General features: G+C 39.1%; 2 protein-coding genes across 2 annotated transcripts in view; one reads left to right on the top strand and one right to left on the bottom strand.

Moving 5' to 3' along the window:
* Positions 1-27302, bottom strand: part of LOC141803941 (apolipoprotein D-like) — a 337954-nt gene that overhangs the window by 241023 nt on the left and 69629 nt on the right. The gene's annotated exons all lie outside the window — the stretch shown is intronic.
* LOC141804724 (plasma membrane ascorbate-dependent reductase CYBRD1-like) lies at positions 12651-24301 on the top strand. The gene is made up of 7 exons (XM_074689330.1): positions 12651-12723; positions 15049-15121; positions 17599-17701; positions 22517-22823; positions 22913-23121; positions 23202-23356; positions 23449-24301. The coding sequence occupies exons 4-7, from the start codon at positions 22649-22651 to the stop codon at positions 23612-23614; spliced, it is 705 nt and encodes a 234-aa protein (XP_074545431.1). The 5' UTR covers positions 12651-12723; positions 15049-15121; positions 17599-17701; positions 22517-22648; the 3' UTR covers positions 23615-24301.

The raw sequence follows: 27302 nt of genomic DNA, 5'->3' as shown, positions 1-27302 counted from the left end.
CTCCTATCTCCTCTCTCCTCCGCGACACCGGAAGTACTTTGTGAGCAGCCATATTGGAGGACATTCCAAAGCGCCAAATGTGCTCGGAGGAGAGAGGAGAGAGGAGAGAGGAGACTGAGCTGGAGGAGGCATAATCGAGGAAACACAAGTGCTGGCTTCGCGGAAGTCTTTTCACTGACAGACACGCCCCCTTGTGACGTATCGGAGCCGGCTACAAAGCGTCAGCTGTCCACATGTGGGAAACGTGAGCTCCATGGAGCAAGATAAGCTGTTTAAGTGTAAAGCCTCGCCCGCACTTCAGGATTCTCGCCCCGATTTAACCCACATTCGGTCCTCCCGACAATCAGGGAAGAAATCTGGTCGTGGACTAAAATCAGCCCCGACGTTCGGCAAAGATTATCTTCTAGTGTGAGCGGTTAACAGATGAATCTTTAGCCCCACGATCGTCTCACTGACTCGTCGGAGCCGCCCCGATAATTTTCAAACATGTTTGATATTTATCTGGATGATTACAACATTCATTCTCACTGAGGATGACAACAGACAATTAGAAAGAGCCCCAGAGACCGGACAGCAGACAACAAGGCTTAAAGTGAAACTGAAAGGCTCCGGGTCAGCTGACTGCGCACTCCACTGGCCCACTCGAGCCAGTTCAATAATGCCTTTAAAAATAACACATAACCACGCCATTTTCATAGAGTAGCAAACTGTTGTTTTATCAGTGATGGGTGTGAGATCATGCAATTATTGGCTGATACAGCAACAGTTTCACCTCTGTCCCTCTGCGTGCGCGTAATGGATGAAAGGCACCGCTGCAGACAGCTCCACTTCTCTCTCCTCCTGTCCCACCAGTGCGCTAAGCAGTGCTTATAGCAGAATAAACACATTATTTATGAACACAAAGTGGCCCCAATATAAGAATTAAAAACTATCAATCTGGGCCTGGGAAAACGTGACATTTTTCTTGTTCATTCATGAACATATTCATGTTAAACTGATCTAAAAGTGAAAAATAATTTTCCGTGGTCGAGCGCCCTGTTGTTTACATTATTTTCCTTAATTTAGTTTCTCCCGTGCGTTCAGACCGGTTGATCCAGCTGTGACGCCGCCATCACTACAAGACTGACGTTATGTGACGCTTCGGAGGAGAGGACATCTCAATGCTCATAAAATGAACCTCCTCGTCTCCTCTCTCCTCTCTTCGTTTCCTCGCGTCTCTGGCATGCATCTCTGGTGGGCGGGACTAAGACGCAAGTGGAGGAGGCGAGTGGAGGAGGCGTGGATGGAACTTTGGAGCTTTGAGAAGCACCCATAGTCTCCAGATGTCACCCGTCTGTTTCTGAGACGGAAAGTGAAGCAGATCAGCCATCACGGCCATATTGGTAGTGGCAAAGGCTTCGTGCACAGTTATAGGGCACCTGACGGTCACGTGACCTGAGCTGTGCCTCTGATTGGGCGAGCTTGTAATCTTAATATCCTCTGAGCCGCCGAGTTAGAAAAAATTCAACCCCTGTACAGTGTGTGCTGATAGTGAAGTTAGCGATTCAGACAGGAGACAGTTTTTGTACCAGGCTGTAAATAGAGTAATTTCTGCTTGGTGTGTATGTGACTTATGGTACTTCCAGAGCCAGACTCAACCAGACACTGGAGAAACAGCAGATTTTAGCACTTCAGTGTTGTCTCATAGTCTGAGACTGGAGGTTGCATCTTGGTGTCATTGTCATTTTCATTTAATACTGATCTCTAGCTGGGAAATAAGTGCGGTGGGTAAAAAGGATGAGTAAAAAATCAACCCAAGATTCTGGCTTCAGGTTTTTTTAGACAGTGTGTGGTTTTATTGGGGTTTTTACAAAAGTTGTAGACTAGTGATAGACAGACGATAGAGTTAAGACACATTGACTTGTAGCAAGCCTCATTTTAAGGAGACATTTCTTCCAAAACAGCAAACAGCTGAGGTTACATGATCAGAAGTTAAAGGAGATTAGTCGGCCTGATTCTTCAGTAGCGCCATCACCAGTTATAGTTTGGTTCAGGAGTGACCACATCGTCTATGTAATCCGGCCTGGGAAAGAAGAGGAAGACAGAAATGATCGGGTTACAGAGTTGTTTCATGGTTCATATGTCTGAAGACTCATCTGTTCAGGAACACTTCGGCACTGAAGCTGAGCCTTCTCCTCTTTGTGCTCAGGGGCAGAATGAGTCAGAAAGTCTCAAACCCAGCTCTTAGTGAATATTCAGCACTGATCACTGAATGTTGTTGAAAGTTGAATTAAATTGTTGCAGCGATTAATGGTGGTTAATTGTGGCAGCCAAATAACCTGATGTGCTTTGCCGCACTAACTAGGTTTTCCCTTCTGTGTAAATTCTTGCTTGTGTTGTATGTTACTTTGGACAAAAGCGTCTGCTTTTTTTTTGTTTTGTTTTTCGTTGCTAGGTGCTGCCCAAGTAGCTGCCTGTTGCAGTAGCTCTCTTTTCTTTGTCAGTTTCTTGTAATCTTTTAATCTCTTTTTTATAATCTTTGTGTTTGGAGTGGATCATTACTTTGTTTGGCTCATTTGTTGGTCATGGACACCAAACTTTTTGTGTCTTCAGCGATATTTTTACAACTTTTTCTCCTGTGTTTGTCTGGAGATCCAACATGTAACCATGGCTGCATTGTTTACATGTGAACTCAGCTGTTAGCAGCCTGTAGCATGTCAGTGCTAACCAGTGCAAAGCCTGATGTTTCCCCACAAGCTAAGGAGAAGGAGGTGAGGACGACGTGCTGGTTCTCAGGTGTGAGCTAAGAAGTGACGACATGGACCTGTCCTTCGATCCATCGTTATTGGGAACGTAAGATCTATCTCCAATAAGATGGACGAGCTAGCTATGCTAACCCAGCAACAGAGGGAATACCAGAGGGCAGAGTAGCATCATGCTATTCACAGACATGGCTAACGGAGCTAACACCAGACACCAATGCTACATTGGAGGAACTCCACCTGCTGTGAGCAGACAGGATCCAGGAGACAGAGACTGAACAGACTGCTGAAGAAGCTCAGTCCTGGACCCTGTGGAGGTGGAGGCTGGCTGAACTGGACAATGATGGACAAGCTGTCAGCATCTATTTTCTTATGGAGCTTTTTGCACTTTTTATTCACTTTCTTACTTTTGTTTTCTTGATTGCTGCTGTGACTTCAATTTTGTTGTACTTGTTACAATGACAATAAAGTTCTATTCTATTCTATTCTATTCTATTCTATTCTATTCTATAGATTATTTTCATTTATATTTATATTTTGTCATAAAATGATGAGGGTAACTTCTTTCCTTAAGGTTAGATTTCTTACTTTGAACCCTTGGTAACAAGGAATCCTGGCATTCCACATGCTCCGTGTCTCCCGCTGCAGTTTGATGTAAATTTGTGTCCTGGATATCCTCTGATGCCTCGTACGCTCATTTCATCCTGAAGAAAATCACATGACACGTGACATTATGAGCCACAATAAGAGATCGACTCATAATGTCAACAAACTCTGAAATAAGACAACCAGGTCCTGACTGGTTTAACTCCTTTTTATAGCAGCCATATAAGCTGATAAGATGATAAAAAGCCTAATTAATAAATGAATCACTCACCCCATCTCTCCTGAAAGAGGAGGCTGAGTCTGGTCTGGAGACAGAGACGAAGACAAAATGATGGGGGTACAAAGAAATTAAGAAAAATACAATGATCTTTTGCTTGTTACTGCACCTGTAAAATAAACTCGTTTCTTACCCAGAAGGTGGAGGAGGAGGTGGAGGTGGACCAAGACATCTTGTTGGTCTCCTTCTAAGTCTGTAATTTCCTCTGAGCCCTTCTCTTCTTATCTGTATCCACAAGGAAAACCATTTTACTCACAGTTAATTTCTTTTAGCTACAAAACTAAAACTTATTTGGTAAAAATCCCTGAATTACAGTTTAGTATGGGAATCAAAAACGTATCTGGGGTACTAATTCATAATCATGGTTACCAATCTACTTGTGTATGTCACTTAGAGCAGTTGTTTAAGACCCAAAAGTGGGTCTCGGAAAAAGTCTGATCGTCTGTGTAAAGTCCTGTGCTTTTATTTTGAAGGGGAAGGTGGGGCTAGTGCCTGTAACACTTGGTGACACGGCTCCTCAAATTCACATTTTGAGGATTGTATTTTTGTGTTTCATCCATTAATGTTTAGATTTTAGTTTAGAAAGTATACAAATGTGGTCTATGAAAAATATGTTTTGCTGTCACATTTTTGTTAACAGCAGATTTTCTACTTTATAGGACTAATGGACACAAGTTAGAGGGGTGATTTCTAACCTACGGCCCCAAAGGACTCCAGGATCTTCTCTGGTGACCCCTTTGGATTCAACACTGAGTCATCGTGTTGCAAAGGAACGAAGAGTCAGCTGCTGGAGCCGAAAAAGAAATTCATAGAAGTAAACTTCTCCAAGTTCTGGTGCAGCATGTGAGTGAGTATCTTTGCCTTGGCAACAGAGACATTGAAATCTTTGAGTTTGTAGATTAAAACGATTTTTTAGATTGTCAATCTTTGCTAAAGCTACATAATTTAAGTCTTTTTTAAAATACTCTTCAGTACTTTCACTTTTCTCATTTTCTGTACTTTGCATAGAAACACCAGCTGAGTCTGTTAAAAATGTGTGTTACGGATTGTGAAGTGATTGAATAGTTTGAATAGTACAGTGTTTGTTACATCATGTTGTTGCCAAAGCTACAAATTTTTAAGCCTCTTTGAAATTAGATCTCAGGAGTTGGACTTATATATTTCGTGTTATTTTAGTTATTTTTGAAACCTTTTGTCCCTAAAATACACATTTTGATTTTAATCAAAATAAAGCTAAAGGCCGTGAAAGGTCATTTTTAGGGATTGGTACTTTGCACATTTGAAATGATACGGAACAGATGCATGGCACCTGGCAATCGCTACCCGTACTCAACAGGAGCAATTTTCGGTAATTTTTTTGTGCTAATGTGATTTAAAAATATCAATTTGTTTAATAATAAAACATTTTTAATTTAACATATTTATTCTTCAACGTATAACCCCGCAATGCTGTGTTCATGTCTAGGGATGGGTACCGAATTAGATACTTTTATAGGTACCGACCGAATTCTGCCAGAAGTACCGGGTACCGATTAACATAAAATCAAATGGTACCATGATTAGGTACCTAAATGCATCCTTGTGACCGTGAGGGAGTGGAAGAGTAGGTGATTTTCCATGATGGACATGAACGCAGCACTGCTAGGTTATCTGTTGAAGAATATTTGAAATTGAAATTTTTTTATATTTTTTTATTAAACAAATTGATATTTTTTACCTCATAAACACAAAAAAGTACCGAAAATTGGTACCGTTGAGTACAGATACCGATTGCAAGGTACCGGGCATTGGTACCGTATCATTTCACATGTAAAGGTACCCATCCCTATTCATGTCCAGCATGGAAAATTGCCTACTCTTCCACTCTTACAGTCACAAAGATACGTTTAGGTACCTAAACATGGGACCTTTTGATTTTACATGAATCAGTACCCAGAACTTTTGACAGAATTCGGTGGGTACCTATAAAAGTAGCTAATTTGGTACCCATCCCTAGTCATTTTTTCACCCTTGAGTATCTGACTTACTTTGCTCACCATTGAACCTGTTTGTTTTTTTTGTTTTTTTTTTGTTTTATTTTTCATGTTTTTTTCATTAAGTAAGTTTGATAAGTTGAAAACTTTCATAATTATGGTCACAGCTGTCATTGAGGGGTGATGGTGGGTCCAGAGGCCAGACCGGTTTAAAACCAATGACTCTGAGGCTTCTTTGTTAATTTCCATAGTTTCCATAATTTCATAGCCAATTAAAACTCCTCACAGGAGCTTTAAACTAAATATTACCCACTTCGTCCATCCTACACCTTCAGCGTTTCCTTACCCCTTCAGGTGAATATGCTCCATCCGTCCCCACAGTGGCTCCGTCAGCAGAGGTGAAGCTTGAGACGAGCAGGAAAACCTGCAGACCCAACACGAGCAGCAGCACAGCTCTCTCCATGATGATCAGAAGAGTTTGATGCAGGTCAGAAACTCAGCTCCTTATATACTTACAGACAACACACTGCGTCTCCACAGATGTTAGATAGGTCACGTACACGCTGATTTACAAACTGTTTGTTTAATCAGAGGCTAATTAAACCATCATTTAGACCTCTGGTATGTTAATCTCATTTATCTGCTTCCTCCTCTGCAGTCCCACGTTGGTCGGACACGTGATGATCATATCAATAAAAACAAAACGAGAGGAAAAACATTACATAACTTTAGAGCTACAAACTGTGAAAAGTTTTTGAATTTTGTTAAAAATATAACATGTAAAAAAGAAAAAAACAAAAGCAGACATGAGCAGAATTAAAAGAATCCACAGTAAAATGTGCGTACACTGAGAAATGTGTGTGTTTGGTAGTTTAAGTCGATTTAGAGAAAGAATCACAAGACAAATCACTTTTTACCACGTTAACTTAGATTACAACATACAGTTTATTATGTCAAATTTTCTGATCTATACATTGGTTCTGTAAAAGCAACAAAAACTAGTGAAGCTGGTTGTTTCCATCATGCTCAAATTATGGGCTCTGTTATTTAGGATGTGGTCTTCATGACGTCACACAAGTTCAATTACTTCAGAAATAAATAACTTTTTTTTTTTTTAAATCACCCTCAAGCAGAAAAAATGAGCCACACAGACAAACTTTTTTGAAGCAAGCTGTTAACATGTTTATTAAAGCTAGCAAGCTATTTGACCTCTTGTGTTTGTACTTTCTGGAGTTTCTGCAGCCACCCTCTAGTGGACGCTCAAAGGACTGCAGTTTGGGCACTTCGCATGGGCTTGGTTCAAATGCTGTCCTGAGATTTCAGTTGGTCGGCTCAGTAGGAGTTGGCTAAACAGAAAGATGGAGAAATTTTCTGTTATTCAAATCTGAGCAAACTAACCCATCATTGGTCTGTTTTCTGTCACTCAGCACCCTGAGGTGATGGAGACCAAGCTCACCTTAACAAAGGGGCCACATCCTCCGATTTTCCAGGAGCAGCCTCCTCTGATCCGATGTTTCGGCTTTGGCTGGTTGTCACTAATTTCCTGCTGAGAATGAAACAATTAATCTCTTATAAACACAGAAAACCACCTTTCACCCAGTTATTGTTAAATTGAATAAATAAAGATGTACCTGTGGTGCATCATGCGGTGTTTTCTGATCATCCATCACCAGAGTGGCTGCATCAGTAGAAGTAAAGCTGGAGATGAGCAGCAGAGCCTGCAGACCCAACACAACCAGCAGCACAGTTTTGTCCATGGCTGAGGAAGTAAAGAGTCTGAGACAATCAGGTCTTTATAAACCTTACACCTCAACACCTGCACGCACATTAAGAGGAAGAAACGCGAACATACCGCAACTTTACATCATCAAAAAGACGTCTGATGGGACAGTGTTTCGCCTATCAGACAGTGAAATAATAAATGTTGTAACAGAGCTGTGGCCTCCCATGACAGTAAGTGATTACAGTTTCTTTGTTACTTAATTCTCAGATGTTTGCAGTGATTTGACAACATGCCAGGGTGTCGGCTTCACCAACCATTTCCGTGAGAACAAAGAAAGAGGAACACAACAAAGATGACAAAACAACAAGAAGAAGTAAGACGTATAAAACACAACAACAAAGCACACCACAGTTTTTTCTCTTTGTTTACCTCTTTGTCTTCTCCATCAATTCAGCTGACTACACTTATTTTGAATATTTCATCACATCCAAACATTTTTTTTTCTTTTGCCTGAAGTGTTTAGGAAAGTTTACAGTCCAAATGCTGAAGCTGCTTTCCTTTAAACACTCAAATCTGATTGGTCGGAGTTGGTTTTGTTGGCCTTACTTTCTCTGGACTTGTCACAGAATCAGAATTCAACCTCACAGTATTTGGGCCAAAGAAATTCATGATATCTGGCAACAATTTGCAAGATAAGTAAGTACGGTGGCTGATACAGGCTTTGGCTTGACATCCACCAATTACGTCTGTATCTTTCTCCGTGTTCATTTTCATTTTCTGAGACAGAAGTGTCAGAATATAAGCTCTGATCAGATCCTGGTATCTGCTATGAGCCTGCTATAGATTCTAAAAGCTAGATCAGATATCAGTGGCAATAGATCAGTCCATCAGGCAGATCTATCTTGTTTCACTCAAGTTAGAAAAGCTTAAAGTTACAAAAACATCTTTCTGAGTCTAATCCTAATATTTCAGAATACAGATTGTTTACATTGAAACTGCTATTAGATTGGGTGTTTTGGCTAATTCCAAAGCCCAGGTATCAGGACTTCAAATGTTGGATCAGTACATACCATACCACTTGCTGGGCAGTGAGGTCGTCACAAAAAAACTGCTCCCCCTGGTGACAGGCTGCAGTATAGGTCAAAAACTCCATCTCCCCAGTCATTCCAGATGGGCTGTGGTCAAACTTTAAAAAAATAAATACACCTCGTAGAAATGTTTCTCACATCCGATTGTTGTGGTGATATGAAGATATTATTTGGCTGCTTTGTATTCAAGTCTTTTTCTGAGAAGTTTCGTTTTCATTAGTTATAAGAGGTTAAAAACGAGGCTTTACATCACATTTAACGATGATTGACTGCTGTCGTTCTTGTGTATTTCATGGGGGGATTGTAAAATATATTGAGGGGAAGAGTTCATTAGTTATCTCCTCTACGGTAAAGTCTTTTAAAGTTTTTTTTTTCTTTTTCCTGGTTTTACACGCTACTATTTGGACAGGATAAGACAGTGGTTTGAGCAGGAAACAGGGTCGCAGCTTGGAATCAACCCGGGCCTTCGGCTCAAGGGTGACCCTCATCGGGCCTTTGACCTACCCACAAGTATATACTGGCACCCCTATCCTTAGTCCAGTTTAAGTCCATCATAGAGGGCCATGACATAATCTGTCCCTGCTATAAGGCATTAGTGGCACAGAATCTTCAGAGTATTCCAAAAGCAAGCTTATTATAAACCTGCTATCAACACTTAAGTTTTTAAAATACAGGAACCCAACTTTTTTATCAATACCACTTATTGCAACAACAATGTCTTTCTGCACATATGAAGGTTGTGGGTGGACGATGCTGGTCTGGTGTTGAAGCAAACAGTGACTTAACAAGAGCCTGTGTGTGGAATTTTGTTCCTCTGGTTCATTTTTGTTTTATTCTTTTGAGATTTTTTATTTTCGTATTATACATACAATATGACAATATGAATGAAATAAAGACCAACTCAACTATACTAAACTAAACTGGTATCATGTTTTTTCAGTTTTGTTAATTAAACAACATCAGAGAGTTCAGATAAATGTTTGTCAGTCTTATCATAAACACCAGAGCTCCGTATCTCGTTTCAGTTTACACAAATGAAATGTTGTGTTTGGGTTTCAGACGCTGAGAGCAGAAACACTCGACTTCCTACACGGAGAGCTTTACTCTGACACTGTTTGCTGTGATGTGATATAAATCTTACCTTTTGACAGTGTTTGACAGTGTTTGAAGTGTTTGAAGTTTGGCCTGTCTGTACATAAAGTGTTGTCTCATTTGAACCTTTGCTACACTGCAAAAAAACTAAAATCTTACCAAGTGTTTTTGTCTTGTTTTTAGCAGAAAATGTCTTTTAGACTCAAATTGAGCCACATTCACCTGACCATTCCAGGAAAATATCTTGTTTCAAGTTGTTTAAAAACAAAAATGAGGACTGAATTGCTTTTAACAAGTAAAAAAAGAAAAACTGCCAATAGAACAAGAGTAAAGTTACTTACTTAAGACATTATTCTAGTTTCAAGCAAATTTTCTGGCATTTTTTCTTGTTCCCACATTCAATTATTTTTTACCTATTATAAGCAATTCAGACCTCATTTTTTGTCTTTAAACGACTTGAAACAAGACAATTTTCTGGACTGATCACATGAACATGGCTCATATCAAGTGTAATAAAACAACTCTTACTTAAAATAAGACAAAAACACTTGATAAGATCTCAGTTTTTGCAGTGCGTGCAGCTTAATGAGAAACAACTGATGATGAGTCTGTTACACAACAGCTGTTTCATAACGTTGTCGGAGGAATCGTTGCAGTATAAAACCACAGCCTTGTTTCCTCCAGTATCTTGATTATCTCCCCTTTAAACCGTCCAAAACGTGGCAGCAAAGTCAAAAACATCTGACACAAACTGATCTGATTCTTCCCTTTGTACACTCAAAAAACTCAAGCAGTGCACATGCTGGATTAGTTGATTTGGAGTAAGTTTGAGATGGGATTTATGTGGTTTAAATTAATTATCAGGATGATAAAGTGGAAGGTTTTTTATTTTTGTTTTTGTTAATACATACACTGTGTGTTTTGTTTTTGTGCTTGGTTTTATTTATTTATTTTTATTTTTATTTATTTATTTTTATTTTTTTTTGTGTGTGCTTACGTTTATGTTTATGTTAAAGCACTTTGTAAACTTGTGTTTTTAAAAGGTGCTATATAAATAAAGTTATTATTATTATTATTATTATTACATGGTATTTGAGTGTTGACATCATCAAATCAGAGCTCTTCCTCTTCTCTCAAACATGAGGAAACTCAACCAGGATTATGAAACCGTGAGAAATTAATCCAGAAATCTCCAAACCGCCTCTTGATGTTGAAATAGTGATCTTTTTGGTCTCATGGCAGAATTTTTAAACACTTACTGGGATCTGTAACAGTGTGTGTGCATCTAACCACCTTTATGGTGGCGTGATAAACCATAAATGTAGAATTTGAGATCTAAGTTCTATGAATAAGTGCACAAAGATGTCAATAAGTATCAAGACAAGTCGAGGCAACATGCAGTGAATGATTTTATTTTAATTTCTGATCACTTTAAAGCAACAAATTTGACCCCAAATCATTTTTCTGATAGTTTTACAGGAAGTTTTGATGAAGTTAAAGATGCAAACTCGTGTCAGATCCTCACTGCGCTCAGCTCCACTTTTGAAGGCTTAGGCGATGGTTTACCAGGAGACTTTGGGGTAAAAATGAAGCACAATGAAAGAGAATTGACAGTTATCGATGTCAAAATTATTCATTTGAACATTTTAAAGAATAATTCTTGTTTAGATAGAGAGAAATAAGATAAAAGTGTTAAAAACTCACCGGTTTCAAAGAGCTACACCCTCCTAGTCTTCTGAAACAGGGAGGCAATTTAGGCCTTCTTTTCCCGATGAGTTTAGGCTGAAACAGAGGAAATAAACATCACTGCACTTGTAGGATTTATAATCTTAAAAATAACAGCTGGATTATTTCTTCTCACCTGCACCCTGGACGCTCGCAGCTGTGGATCATCCATTGCCATGAGAGTGGCATCTTGGGAGGGGAAAGCTGAGACGAGCAGCAGAACCTGCAGACCCAACAGAACCAGGAGCAGAGTCTTATTCATGATGGATGAGGTGAGGAGTCTGCAGCACACTCAGGTCTTTATATAATCACTACTCAACACCTGTGGGCACGCAGAGAGGAAAAAAACAACAGGATACCACAAGTTTACACCATCTGAGAGACGCTTTAGTCACGTGAAATGATGACATTATTCACACGTGCAGGAAATACACTGATGTTTTTAAGGTGGTGTGAGCATGTGCCAAACATGGGACTGAGTAGGGTTAGAAATAGGGATGGGTATTGATATGATGTTATTGATATAAATGCCCTTACCTATTTTGCTTATCGGTCCAACTCTTTATCGATTCCCTTACCAACACCTCTTGTGAATTTTCTCTGGTCAAAAAGTAGCTTTACAGGTTTTCTGTGTCAACAACATTTAACTTTATTTATAAGTAAATAAAAATAAAATTAGTCACTGGATCTGGATATCTCTGGAGGTAGAAAATCAAAAAAAAGGACGTCACGTGACGTTAATGTACAGAAGCGTATTGCACTCACTTGAAGAAAAAAAGCAACTCACTCAAAGTTTTTCAGAGTAATTTATTCTTCGGTTTGTTTTTTAAATATTTTTCATTGGTTTGTTTTTTGTTATAATTATTTCTGTTTTTATGTGTAATTTCTTTGTGGTAATTAATTTTGTTTTTCTGATTAATATTTTTTTATTGGTTTGTTTTTTATTATAATTATTTCTGTTTTTATGAGTAATTTTTTTTCTGTTTTCGATTACTTTTTTCTGTTTTCGGAGTAATTTTTTCCTGAAGTATTGAGATACTTAGAAATCCAGCGAGAACCTCAACCTCCTTTTTTTCGTGGTAATTTTTTTCCTTCTGTTTTTAGGAGTAATTTTTTTTTACAAAAAACAGCAGGTTGAGGTTCTCGCGGGATTTCTAAGTATCTGGATACTTCAGGAAAAAATTACTCCAAAAAGCAGTAAAAAAGTAATCTGAAAACAGAAAAAAAATAACTCATAAAAACAGAATTAATTATAACAAAAAACAAACCAATAAAAAATACTTATCATAAAAACAAAAATTTATTACTACAAAAAACAAACCAAAGAATAAATTACTCTGAAAAACCTGAGTTTTCTTTTTTTCTTCCGTATTAATGCACTATTTTGTAACGTTGTTGACTGAAGTACGCCATCTAGTGTCTTGTAGTGGTGATAGCATCAACTCTGAGTTGTTGAAGCCAGCCATGAGCCTGCATGTAACATTTCTTTCATTTGCCTGTGAGTATTTCGACATATGGAGTTCTCAGTGTTGTTTAAAAAGACTTACTGTGATCATTTTCTGTGTTTAAAGCTGAACGTCTATTTTGAGGCCTGAATTCCACCGATGTATGCTAACCGCTAGCGTAGCAATGCAGTTTCCCCTGTACGTTAGCATCAAGCTAGCGCTATTTTGTTTAAACCGTTTTTGGTGAATATGGAGACTTTTCTGCCATGTTGAGTGTATTGAATAGGGGTCTCTTGAGGGAAAGTAATGTACATTTCCTTGTGTCTTCAGCTCTTTGGTAAAAGAAATCCTGAATCAGAGTTTTCTTGGGTAACTGTTAGCTAACTGCTAGTCTGTGATAGCTGCAGCAGGCTAGCTGACGTAAGGTCAGCAGCTCCGACGTAGTGTAAAGAATTTATAAGAGAATCGTCACAAATAAAGGGTAATGAACATGTCTTGATGATTCTTAACGGGAGCCGGTTTTTGATACCCACCCCTAGTTAAAAAGAGGGTGGGATAGGCCCAAAATTATATATTTGCACAGTCATATGCCAGATGTGTTAGTCTTACGTTATGCAGACTTTAATCCTATAAACTGAAGGATAAATATAACTTGTGAGCTTTGTCCAACAGGTGCAGGTAACAAAGCTGCTTCATGCTCGCTTCTGCTGCCAAAATAATGTAATTATGGTGTCAAAAAATATGAAAAAAATATAGTTGTTAATCAGTCAGGACACAGATTTATTTTATTTCACATTATCTATATAATCTATCTTGAGAATACTGTTTTATTCCCTCAGTTTTAGCTTCTATACCTTTTCAATCAATCAATCAATCAATCAATCAAACAAACTTTATTTGTATGGCACTTTTCATACAGGATTTTGTATTACAAAGTGCTTCAGATGAGAAAAAGATAAAATAAAATAATAAGTGGAATAAAAAGCAGAAATTGCATAATTACATAAAATGAAAACATAAGACCCCCACAATCCCCCCACCCCCAAACCATATTCAACATACACACTCACTCAAACACATGAAGACATGAAAAGGAAATTCTGACAGAGAGCAGAATAAGAGGACTGAGGAAACGCCAGTTTGTATTAAAAATGAGGAAACACAGGAGCTAAAAGTAATATGATACTTAAAAATACTCGAAGATACTAGAGGGTAAGATAAATAAATGAGTAAATAAATAAATTAAATAATATAACAGTGTAGAATAAAAGTTAGATAAATAATGTTGCAAAAAATTCCAAGTAACAAATAAATAAATAAATAAATAATACATAAAATAAAATAAAAATCTGACTGAAATGTAGTAATAAAACAAAATAAAAGGGTTAAAGTAAGATATATATAAAACATAAAATAATATTAAATACAATCAGCTAAAAGCAAGATTAAAGAGGTAGGTCTTGAGTCTGCCTTTTATCACATTCTACTATTTTAGTCCCTCGGTTTTCCAGTGTTTCTTCCTGGGAGCCTGCCACACGGTGAGCTGATTCTGGTCCACTGATTGGGGCACTGTCCCATTGATGGCTCCAGCCCTGGTGGCTAGAGAGCACTACAGCTTGGTATGGGGCCTCCTGTCTGCCTGGGCTGGGGTGGTCCTTGTGGTGGCGCCCCCTGCAGCTATGGGCCATGAGTCCCTCAGGTCTGCGTGGCCCCCAAAGGTGGCTTTTTCCTCACCTCAGATCTTGGTGCCCCGCCATGTCTCCTCAGCAACAGCCTCTGTATGTGTGTGGGTGTGTGTGTGTGTTCGTGGGTGTGTATGCAACCGTGTAGCCATGGGTATATTTGTGTGGGCGGGAGGTTTGGGGTTTTATAGTATTCCTTTGTTTCTTTTTTTTTTTAGCTTTGTTTTGTTTTGTTTTTGTTTATGTAATTATCCTCTTTGAGGCACTTTGTGTTGCAGAATGCATGAAAAGTGCCATATAAATGAAATAAAGTTAAAGTCTGCTAGGGGAGTAAGTGCAAGAGGTGAAGGAATCCTCATTGGATCCCAGCAGTTTTTTGTGAGTGTTGGGTTTCTGTGCAGGGTCCTGAAGGAGTCTGTGAGAAGTAGAGTTTTTGAACAAGTAAGCACAGGAAAAAAAAGGGAATGCTGCCCTTCTAAGCAGAAAATGTGAAAAGGTGCACGTAGACGTTTTTTCTACCTTGTAATGCGTACGCTTTTAACTAATGAGGTCTGATTGTGTGTAAATTATCACTTGGTTGTTTTGTTTTAGTGCTCAGAGTTGGTTTAAAGAGAGAAAGTAGAGTGTCTGTCAAAACAAATCTTGAAATCTTATGACATATTTTGACTGTTTCTCAATCTGTCTGCACGTTCGCAGTGATTTTCCCATCAACATGTTTCGTGAAATAAAGAGGAAGCTTCAAATGGAAACCAGAGCTGAGACATATGATGTAAGTTTGACAAAAAACTGAGACTCCTCATCACACTCAGAACAGTAATAGCAGATATTTATTGATCACAAAGACCACAGACACAAATTGTCTTCGAATGATGAAACTTTTCAAAGAAAACGGAAAATGTCAAAAAAAAAAAAAGATAAAGAACATCACAAAAGGAGGATTAAAAACTACCGCAAGGTTGGAAAACAAGTTTCAGAGAAATCAGAGAAACTTTCGCTCCCAGTTATTTTGTTTCTTATTCTCGTCTCACCACAGATTGGATTGTTGTTGACAAGTGATGCACAATCAGCATCATAGAGAGCTCTGACATTCAGCCACCCCACCCTTGAACCTCTGCAAACTGAGCCAATCTGTCAATCTGTCCTCAGTTCTACAAATCCAAAACGAAGTCATTACAAAGATTATCTCGAGGACTACATCGTCCTCTTCAGTGTTTTACTGTCATGTTGTGAAGTGCCTTTATTGGAACGTGTTCAGATCCAGGTGGAGCCACAGTCTGTAAGTGAAGTGCTGCCAAAATGTTTTCAGAGAGTTACCCGGCGTCTTCTCAGAATCTCTACAGACACTTAGTTGAATCATAGCTGACACCTTTTTCTATTGTTGTTTTTAATTAAATAGTTTCAAGAAGAAGGCCGCCTCTTGTTTTCCTGGAAGTGATAACACAGAGAGCATGCATGTTCCTGCACACTGTGTGTGATGCTGCAAAAATACTGGGGGGGGTACAGTCTGAGTATTGGGGGTAGATTCAGCATCTTTTATCTCCTTTCCGTTTAAAGGAAGTTATTTGGAGGTTTTCAGGAGCTTAGTGCCTGTGAACACAACTTAATAGCCATTACTAGATGGATGTGCTTGATTTAATTCTTCCATTTTAGTTTCAAAAGATTTGGGATTACCGGTATGTCAGAATTTAAAAAAAGATCCCAAAAAACCTCGAGGGAAACCATCTGAAGATCTCTAACAGACTGAAAACCTTCATTTCTTTTAATTATAGCTCAAGGAAAAATTTTGATGTATCTGTCAACACTTAAATGTTTTTGGCAGAAAACAGTTTCATGTGGTAAATCACTTTAGATTGTGTGGTAAAGTAAAACATGAGAACCTTCTGGCTCATGTGTCACCAAATGAGGTTACCAAAAGTTACACAACCTTTAAGTTTCACAATACCACATCTTATGAAATGATTCAATACCGGTTGTTTTTTGTTGATTTATAAAAAACACCATGGTTTATGGAAAGAAACAGATGTATGCTGATGTTTTCAACCGGAAATTCAAAATTTGGTTTGTTTGCTGCTGTAGTTTTGATTCTGTTGTGTCTCTGCTTCATCACTGCTAACTGTTGTCACTGACAGTTAAGGATAAGGTTGTTTTAAACAGTCCCCCAAAATATGTAGAATAGAATAAAATAGAACTTTATTGTCGTTGTAACAAGTACTACAAAATTTAGGAGTCACAGCAGCAATCAAGAAAACAAAAGTAAGAAAGTGTATAGAAAGTGCAAAAAGCTCCATAAGAAAATAGATGCTGACAGCTTGTCCATCATTGTCCAGTCAGCCAGCCTCCACCTCCACAGGGTCCAGGACTGAGCTTCTTCAGCAGTCTGTTCAGTCTCCGTCTCCTGGATCCTGTCTGCTCACAGCAGGTGAAGCTCTTCCAATGTGGCGTTGGTGTCAGGTGTTAGCTCTGTTAACCATGTCTGCGAATAGCATGATGCTACTCTGCCCTCTGGTATTCCCTCTGTTGCTAGGTTAGCATGGCTAACTTGTCCATCTTATTGGAGATAGATCTTACATTCCCAAAAACGATGGATGGAAGGACAGGTCGATGTCGTCACTTCTTTGCTCACACCTGAGAACCAGCACGCCGTCCTCACCTCCTTCTCCTTACCTTGTGGGAAACATCCGGCCTTGCACCAGTTAGCATTGACATGCTACAGGCTGCTAACAGCTGATTTCACATGTAAATAATGCAGCCATGGTTACATGTAGGATCTCCAGACAAACACAGGAGAAAAAGTAGTAAAAATATCACTGAAGCCACAAAAAGTTTGGTGTCCATGACCAACAAATGAGCCAAACAAAGTAATGATCCACTCCAAATACAAAGATTACTAAAAAGAGACAAAAAAAATTGACAAGAAATGGACAAAGAAGAGAGAGCTGCTGCAAAAGGCAGCCATAGCCAACAAGACGGCGCCTAGCAACCTAATATATGATAAATATGTACAAATCAATGTTAGAAACATACATGTTTTATACAGTCTATGGTTAAAAATCACAATCTTTTGGCGGTGATGATCTTATTTTAAATTGTGGATTATAATAAAACATATAGGTTTGGGATAGAGAAGTGAGCCTATTTTAAAATTACTTGAACAGGGGTCTGCAACCTGCGACTTTTTAGCCTCCTTGTAATGGCTATTTCTTAATGTAATTATTATTTATTTTATTTCTTTGTTTTGATGCACAGATACCTTGGAGTTCGAGGTGATACCTTTTTATCATCAACTTTAAAGATGCTATTTGGAGGATCTGTTTGGAGGATCAGCTTTTTACCAGATACCCACAACGAGGTAAAGTATTTATCAGTACAGTTATGCAGCCCTGTTGTTTGAAGCGTGACAACAAGCAAATGCAAGTTTGTTTCGTACAGCAGTAGCCGGCTAAATGTAGCGCTGAGAGTTCTTCACTGCAGATTTTCCCTCACACACTTCTCCTGGATTACTGTTCCTGGTATCTTTCTCAGCTCAAGCATGCAAGGGTTAAAGTTAAATGAAGTGTGTGAAATAAGAACTCTTCTTCCAGGTATCGTTTAAGCTTAATTGAATTAATTTTCTCTGTAGAATCCCTTTGTGTAGATCTTATTCTAAATCCTATAATTGGCCAATTAGTGCTGCTCTCCTGCCAGTCTCATCCTGTTCCTCTGAACCACAGATCTCTGCAACATCTGCCAGGATAAGTTATCAAGCAGCAGTTTCTGCATTTCTGGCTGACTTGTTCAAACACTTGATTTTGAAGGAGGTCCAACTTTCACACCTTCCTCTCCCCAGATTTCTGGAGACGGTCCCACTTTCACACCTTTCCTTTCCCACACACTAACTGTACCTGAGAGCAGAGCCAAAGGACTCACTCTGCACTTCTCAAAGAATCCAGATCAAATGTCAGATCTTCCTCCTCAAAGGCCGCAGTTGCGAAAAACTTTTTAAAGCTAACTGTGGCTCAGCAGTTGTGCTGATGAACTGAACTCGGTTGAACTTCTCCCCTAATACCGTCTGATACATGAAGTCTTGAAGGTAGAACTCAGAGAGTAAGGGTGAATGGTATCCTCTGCCTTTAGTTGTAGTTTTGATGTCCCCCCAAGGTTCTATATTAGGACCACTACTATTTAGTCTTTACATAAACAATCTTCCATCTGTATGCAATGAGTCTGACATCCAGACAAATAGAGCATTCAGTTGTGATTTTCTTTGCTAATAAATTTGTCATTAAGAGCTGCTTACCCTTAGTCAAAAGTCTGAGCAGCCCTGGCCTGAAAGATATCCTGTAAATTTTGTTACGCTTTTGCTGTGGCATCAAACTTCAGTTGCTCTTTAAGAAATTGATATGTTAAAATCAGAGTTTTCCACCAACGCACCAAGTCATCCTCCAGTGGGAAAACAACCAACAAGGAGTTCAAGAGTCTTTGAGCCTCTGAAGAAAACACCTTGCAGTGAAAGCTCAAACTTTTTGACTTCCAGGCATTTAATCCCATTATTCTGTCACAAATGCCTTTTTTTTTTTTTTTGCTTGTTTGTTTTTTAATTTCAACTGTAATGCTGCAGCCACACTAAACGCAAACGCGAATTTACTCGCGCAAATGGCCTGTCACGCGCCGCGTGAATGCCCGAGTCTCGCCGCTGGACTTTTTTGACAAGCTGAGGGGCAAACGCGCGTTAGCCCGGTACTGCGCATGCGGACTAGAGAGCCCGTTCATTTACAGACCAAAAGTCCAAAAGAGCAGCTGAAAAACAATGAGCTGTGGTTTCCAAAGCATGACAGGAGAGTGTGTGAAAGCTTTGGAGATCACAATCAATGCCTGCTGCCTCTCCCTGGTAATCCACCAGCCCTGCTTGGCTGTTCCCTGCGATCTCATCCTCGATTCCCCGAACCTCCGACCCCCCCTACCCCCGACCACCCGAACCCCCAACCCATGTTCCCGGAGGTCTCCCTGGGGATAATGAAGGGGTGGAGGAAAGAGAGGAGCACAGAGAACTTCCATCTTTTCCCTGGCTCTGCCCCTGCCCCGCTCCTCCCTCCTCTCTATCAGGCTCAAAACTCCGCTGAGGAAAACACAGTCGGACTCAGTGATGACCCGTGCAGGCAAATCCAGCTGGGAACGAATGTTTACAGAACTTACATTCAAAACCTGTCTTCTCAGAGACTTTCAACCAAGCCTGCTCTTGTTTTTCCGGTCTCTGTAGAGTACACACGTATCGTATAACTCTGGATGATGACACAACGCACAGATTGTTTTCTCCTCCATCCTCCGGCGGAGTTGGAGCCGGAGCAGGCGGCAGTTGCCCCCCAACGTCGTCAAAACGATGACGTCGGGGGGGGGGGGATATTATAAACTCGAGCGAATTTGCGTCTACCGCCCAAACGCGTGAACGCTCCAAACGCGCCGCCCGAGGCGAATCGGCGGCTAAACGCGTCTTTGCATTGACTTTGTATATAATCGCGCCGCAAATTCGCGTTTGGTGTGGCCGCACCATTACAATTGAGCCGTAAATGTTCAGAGTGGCTTGGGTGTGTGTTAACATAACACAATGAATCAGAATTAGAAATACTTTATTGATTCCCAAGGGGAAATTACTTTTTAGTTACAGTTACTCCCTCCAAAAGTGTTAAAAACAAGAAGTACAAAATATACAAATATAAGACACAAGAAATTACAAAATGGTATCATAAGTGAAATGTTAAATTGAATAAAGGTATGAATTATTATTATGGACATTTACTAAGAATATGGTATGGAAATAGTGACATACTGTCAGTTGTGGATTATTGCACAGATATTGTCATTAAATATACTGCAAAGAAGGTGATTTTGCACATTTTTCTTAAACCAGTAAGTGCAGAGTGAACCTAAAACACTCGGAATAAGGACTTGTACAGTCTGGTGGCCACAGAAAGGAAGGATCTCTCCTGTGACCACCACAGCATTATTTTGGCATCATTGGGAAAAACTTAACGCTGTTTCAGGAAATGACCAATTTTACATTGGGTCATTTGGCTGATATTTTACTTTTATTTAATACAGAAAGTTAACAGCTTCCATAATTTATTTAGCTAAAAATGCAAATCATGTATTGGAATTTGCAGTTTTTGTGCTGTCTGATATCTCAAATGTCAAGTTTGCTCTTCAAAACTAACCTTAGAATACATATTTGTGAATATGACTTATAATTATTATTTTTTAAAAAGTTTTATAGTTTTAAAAACTATTTTAATAATTTATATGGATAGAACAGTTCATTTTGTGTGTGTCTGAGAAATCAGCATCAACCATGTTGCCCGTTGAAAAAAAAACTATAAATCAGCAATGTTTTGCTCCAAAGTCACATGACATAAATCAGTTGAAGTCACACACTTTTGGTGGGAATCTTGAAGAAAGTGTTGCATGTTTTAACTCCTCCTCTTCAATATTTCATTAGAATAATTGTCTGTACATGGGGCGCATTAATTGTTCGTCAACTGTGTTAGCAACATTTTCTGCTGTTCTTATTATAGATGTTAAAAAAAAATGCACAGAAAAATGAGGTGATGGAGGTCAGGTGGTGCCATGTTCACGGTCTGACATCAAAATGTTGAATAACTCTAAATTCAGTATTTTGTGAATTTATGTCAAAAAAATAGTCACAACTTTTGTCCAAAACACAGTTGACAAAATTATACTCTATCTTTTTATTACTTAAATGTTTAAGAATACATTAGAGCTTAAGCTTGCTAATCAATAAATTAAGTACATTCCAGGTGTATCATCTGCAATCAAATAGAATATGAAACCAAAAAGCACATGTTTTTTCACGTTTTGTAAACTAAAATTTTCCCCTAGTTATAGAACCACTCATGTGTTTATAGCTGTTTGAATTCCAGGAAAACATATTTATTAGCCTGATTTATAGTCGAAGACATTTCTTCCATAATTACAGTTGGATCCAGTCACTGCCTGTCTTTCAGAGTTTCTCTGTCTCTGTCACTGTTGTTTCTCTGAAAACAATGTTTTGATTTACGAGTTGGGTGTGATGTCGTGAATGAGGGAGGGTTGATTTAGATTATAGAGAAAAACCTGCTAAAACCTGCTGCTAATACACCCATACTGCTTCTCCATCTACACACCTAGAGCCTGGACTGTTGACCTTGAACTGTGTGAAGTGGAAAAGAAAATGTGTTTGATGGATGGTTAAAAAAAGACAAACAGAAGCAGCTTTTTCATGTCTTTCAAAAAAAAAGAAGAAAGTTACTAAACTCTTCGTGCTGTCTAGGGGTAGATACAGACTTTCTGGACTGGGTCGGCCTATACGAGGCACTGAATGATGCAGGGGAGGAAACACATAAATAAATGATTAATCTTTCTGATATAATATTCCCAAGTCCCTCCTCTGATGGAGATGATAAGATAATCTGATGGAGAAGGGAATAGTGTCTAAACCTGACTTAGAGAGACTGATCCATGCATTTGTCTCCAGCAGGTTAGATTACTGTAACGGCCTGCTCACTGGACTCTCAAAACGAGCTGTAAGACTGCTGCAGTACATCCAGAACGCTGCTGCTCGGGTCCTGACCAGAACCAGGAAATATGACCATATAAGTCCAGTGCTCAGGTCTCTGCACTGGCTTCCTGTGGCTCAGAGAATAGACTTTAAAACAGCTCTGCTTGTTTACAAGTCCCTTCATGGTCTAGCACCAAAGTACATCTCGGACATGCTAGAACCATATGAACCAACTTGGTCTCTGAGAACCTCAGGGAGAGGTCTCCTGCTGGTGCCTAGAGTCAGGACTAAACACGGTGAGGCTGCTTTCCAATTTTATGCCCCCAAAATCTGGAACAGTCTACCAGAAGATGTGAGACAAGCCTCAACTCTGACAATGTTCAAAGCCCGGCTGAAAACAGTTCTGTTTAGCATTGCATACGACAACTGAAAGTATTTTATCTCCACTCTCCTCTTTTAATTTAATTAATCATTTTTTATGTTTTATGATGTGATTTCATGCAATGATTTTATTTTGCCTACTGTGATTTTATTTTATGTTAGCTGTAAAGCACTTTGAATTGCCTTGTGTATGAATTGTGCTCCACAAATAAACTTGCCTTGCCTTGCCTTGCCAATCTCGGGGTGGCGTCTCAGCCAATCGTGGCCAATAAGATTTGAAAGGTGGCCCCCGCCTACCATGGCCACGCCACCCCTCTGCTCCGGCCCTTGTCTTTAACCTCCACTTGAAGCTGGTGAAACTTTGATAACGGCTCATAACTCGATGCTATGGAGCAGGCCAGACACGCTCTGTTCGCCGCCCTCGTGTTCGGGCTCTTCACCACCATATATGTGCTCCAATGGGTGTTCCAGTACAGAGGGGGCCTGTCTGGGGAAGGAAAAGGTCTCTTCAACTGGCATCCAGTCCTACAGCTCTCCAGCTTCATTTTCCTCAATGGACTGGGTAAGAAGCTTTTTGTTTTTTCTTTTTCTTTTTGAAATGTAGAAATCTGAAGAAGAGTCTGTTTGACCTTGAATAACCTCCTCTTGCAGCCATCATGGTCTACAGACTGCCCTCGTCCTGGCAGGGCAGCCATGAACAGATGAAGTACATCCATGCCGGCTTGAACGTGGCAGCCTTCCTGTCTGCCGTCGTGGCTCTCTCTGCAGTTTTTGGCTCTCAGAGCTCTTCACATTTCCCCAACCTGTTCAGTCTGCACAGCTGGCTGGGGCTGACTGCTGTTGCCCTTTTCTGTGCACAGGTAAATACACGACGAATGATGCACCAATTATTTAATAAAGTGATGTGTGAATGTTTTTTTTCTTTGCCTTCCTTGAGCAGATTGTTATCGCAGCCAGCATCTACTTGTTCCCGTTCACGCCATCATCCTGGAGAAAAACCTTCATGCCCGTGCACACCTTTCTGGGACGCTTTCTCTTTGGTGGCATCATCGCTGTGTCAGTCATCGGGATAACAGAGGCTCTCATTTTCGACTTGTAAGTAAAAAAAAAACTTTTAATTGTTGATAAAAATGTCAGGAACTCACTGTCTTTACATTTTTTTGTTTTATATTTTCTTAATATTTTAGGAACGACCCAAAGTACACTGACTCTCCTGCAGAGGCGATTCATGCAAACATCATGGGTCTCCTCTTGGTGGGGTATGGAGTGACAGTCCTCTGGGTGTCCACTCGATCTGGTAAACATGTCAGCCAGTACAGCCAGAGTGAGGAAGCTGAGGCTAAAGTCAAATAAGTTTAATCAAAACTTCTGTGCGTTTCTCGTCTGAACTGGTCCGTAAACCTCAGAAGAAAAAATACTACATGTGCTGATCTTTTTATAGATAACTTCTTGCTCTTGTAAAATAAAAAATGGTGGAAGTGTAATATCGCAGGATAAGGGCACTATTTTTCCCAGAGGACCCAGAGGAGTCAGACTGTTAAAAATTATATTTAAGGAAACCAAGTGAAATCTTAGTATTAAAATCATAAATACAAAAATGAATAAAGTTTTAAGAATGACACAGTTTGCTGCCTTATTTCATATGGTGGCAATTTATATTAACTCTACATTTTGAAGAGTGATGGGATGAATTGCAAATAACTGCAAAGTCATTCCCAGCCGAGTGAATTGAGCTCTTTGAAAAACAAAAATTGGGCCATTCTCGAAACTTTAGGCCATGACTGTGTATTACAAGAAACATAAAACAACAACATGTGAAACATTTGACATTCTGGGTTGGTCCTCCTCTGATTCGGGGTATAAGCAGAAGTGGAATAAAAACTGTAGATATTATGGATCATGAAAATAAGTCATGTATTTCAAAGAAACAGATGCTTTTTGTGTTTTGGGCTTTCTGTGAGGAGAAGTGATTTTGCATTTGTTGATTAAAAAATTTTGAGTCATTGATGTATATGTACGTAAATAATAAATGAGGTTTCTTTTTCGGGCACATCATTTTTAATTTTCAAGAAGTTGCAGTAAGGATAACATCTGAATTTTTACTTTTTTTTTTCTTGTAAAAAGAAAAAAAAAAGTTTTCCTGCATTTAAAGAATGCAAACTTACTAAAAACTTAACCTAAAAAAGTTTCCAAAACCTCCAAATGTGTCAAACGTGATACAAAAATATACATATTATATATAGCATAAGCAAAATGACACAGCAGGGTTTATTCTTGTGGATTTTGTTAAAATAAAAAAAAAAGGCTGATGATAGTTAAGTCATAAAACTGCAGTACTGAACTTATCCACATGGTGGAGCCATTGGACCTTTGACAAAGTGATTGAAAACCTTTCAACGCAGTGATTTATATCTTTTGGGATCTGCAGATCCAATAACAGCCACTGATTAGTCCAAAAAAAACACAAAACAACAGCCTTCTTTTAGCATTGCCAGCTAACAGTTATAATCATATTTCACTTAAGTTTATCTAAAATTCATCATGGATCACTTTTGTTTTTGTAGTGATGGGATCAGGGAAGTCTCTGAGGGTTTGACAGTTTTCTTAACATTGCAGACAATCAGAGATGAGGTGTTTTTTCTAGTTGTTGGTTTTTGAGACAGATTTGTGAACAAAAGCCATTATAACAGCTCCGGCCTTAAGCTTTTCTTTCACAGTAATCACACAGCTGCTCTAAGTGAAGGTGATGGTTCTGGTTTTTATATTATGGGAGTATATAAAGTGTGGGTGAGTGTGTTGGTGTACAGTTTATCAGGCTGCAGGTGACGGTGCTGGTATTGATCATATTGGGGTGTGTGTGATGTGTGTGATGGTAGTTGTTTACACTATATAAAGACGTAGGTGACGGTGCTGCTGTACTCTTTATTTACAGGCTGTAACAGTCTTTGAGGTTATTGTATCCTTGTATCTTTTTATGTCTTAAAAATGTACTCATACCTTTCCATCATCAATAAAAACTTCTGATATATCGTAAATTAGTATAATGTGTATTCTTCTTATGAATATAAATGTTGGTGTTGTTACCACCGCCTGCAGCAGGATCTCATTTATTGATCTTTCTCTGACTCTATATTAAACTACACTTAGTTTCAACCGAGTCATCTGATTGGTCAGGAGGTATTTCTCCTTTAAACATCAAACGCTTCATCCCAAGGTTGAGACAAGATCATGTGTGTCCTAAGATGACATCAGGACAGCCACGTCCTCTATGAACCCTTTTTCTGTGCCGCTGCAGGGGAAATAGGGCGGGGTCAAAGACTGAGAGACTGTCTTTAAAGGCAGGGTTGGCAGTCCTGAAAAACTAGTATGAATTTGAATGTAGCATCTCGTCAGGACTCCTCCTAGCCCCTCCTCCCCCTCCCCTTGGAGCTCCCTCAAAGCAACGCCCCCGCTCACGCGCACAGGTGCCATGATTCGCGACTCTGATTGTGAATGACTGAAAGACGGACTCAGCACATCATTTTATGTTTTGCACTGTCGAGTCATGTCTCATTTAGAGGTAAGGAAACACCAAAACTTTAAAACGTAAAGCTAAAAAAAAATAAACAAACGTGGCTTTTGTCAGTACTCGCGGCTGTCATGTTAGAATCGTCCACTTTTACCTGTGACATGATATCAGGAGTAAAGCTATAATACAAACAGTACATGTACATTTTCTCTAGGACTTACCAAATATCACAGTTTTTGTTTTTTTTTTGCTTGTCAGAGCCCCTGTAGTGAGAGTTTATTAGACTCTGAGCCGAACTACAGCCCAGAGCCAAGTACCTTATCAGGTCAGAGGGGACAGGCCCGAGGTTGAGCGAGAGGGGCAGTAGTTAGAGGCAGGGAAACAGAAAAAGAAAAGAAAGCCTCCGTCTTTCTTTTCTTGCTCTGTTTAGCTGGACGAGCATCAACAGGTAAACAAGGTATAGGTAGCTTCTCCGCCGTTCAACAGCGCTGCTCCTTCCTTCTCAGCTCGGCCACGCGCACTGAATCATGTGCACGCCAGTGAAATGTACGCGCAGGAGGCGGGCAGAACGGCGACGGGTTTTGATTGGTTTACAAAAAAGGTGTCCCTGGAAGACGATTGGTTGGTGTTTTCCCTTTTTTACTCCTGCTTTAGATAGCGGATATTTTCCGCTCTGTGATCTGTACACATCATGTATTCCTTGCCATCGGTACATATAGATCATTTTAACCAGCATATATATATATAAAATCTTTTCATTAATAAGCTTTAAAGAAGATGTTGATTGGTGGATTTCTTTAAACAATCAAGCTGACTTAAAGTGTGAGTCCCAAGACAGTCCATAAAACGTTTTTCTGCATTTTTTCAAAAAGTTAAGATCACAAAAAGCCTGACATCAGTTATCTACTTTTAAAATTCACTGTTATCTTTATTTGAATTGAGCTACAGCAAAAAACTTAAGTGAAATGTTTAAAGTGTTAAGTGATAAAGAACAGGCCTGGAGATGTTTTCATGTCTTGTTGATCCAAAGTAGCTGCTCGATGAACTCCTTGATAAAAGCTTTTGTAAAACTTTGAGTTGCACCTATTTAACATATAATTTCAACATGACCACAGGTAAAGGGTTTTATTATTATTATTATTATTATTATTATTATTATTATTATTATTATTATTAAGATGATGCGGTCATATTGCTGTGTTTAAGTCTTTTTTTGTCATTTTATCAGCAAATTTAACCTCAAATTTATGGTTGCAATCACAACTTTCTACCACTAGAGAGCCCTGTTGAAAATAATGTTTATGATGTGTTTCAACTAACATTTGTTTTTCAGTGAAATAAGTTCAAGGCTTCCCTCTTTTGGTGCTCTTGAGATTTGGAAGAAATACTGAAAATTATGAAACCACTTTAATTTTATATTTTTGGATCAACTTATATGGTAAAGCCTAAATAAAATATTTTTTATTAATCATTTGAATGGTATAGTATTTATCCATAACTGATGGTTCTTGATCATGACCTAGATTATAGTGT

Source organism: Halichoeres trimaculatus, unplaced genomic scaffold (genome assembly GCF_033239565.1).
Source record: "Halichoeres trimaculatus isolate MK-OKI-2021-1 unplaced genomic scaffold, fHalTri1.1 fHalTri1_scaffold_15, whole genome shotgun sequence".
Taxonomy (NCBI): Eukaryota; Metazoa; Chordata; class Actinopteri; order Labriformes; family Labridae; genus Halichoeres; species Halichoeres trimaculatus.
Note: the sequence above shows the minus strand (reverse complement) of the source record. Positions and strands in the feature narration are given on the sequence as shown.

Bases quoted from the DNA above. Each gene is read 5' to 3' on its own strand.
- LOC141804724 (XM_074689330.1), top strand. From the start codon at position 22,649: ATGGAGCAGGCCAGACACGCTCTGTTCGCCGCCCTCGTGTTCGGGCTC. The intron at 22,824-22,912 runs GTAAGAAGCTTT...CTCCTCTTGCAG, and splicing joins CATTTTCCTCAATGGACTGG to CCATCATGGTCTACAGACTG. The intron at 23,357-23,448 runs GTAAGTAAAAAA...TTAATATTTTAG, and splicing joins GAGGCTCTCATTTTCGACTT to GAACGACCCAAAGTACACTG.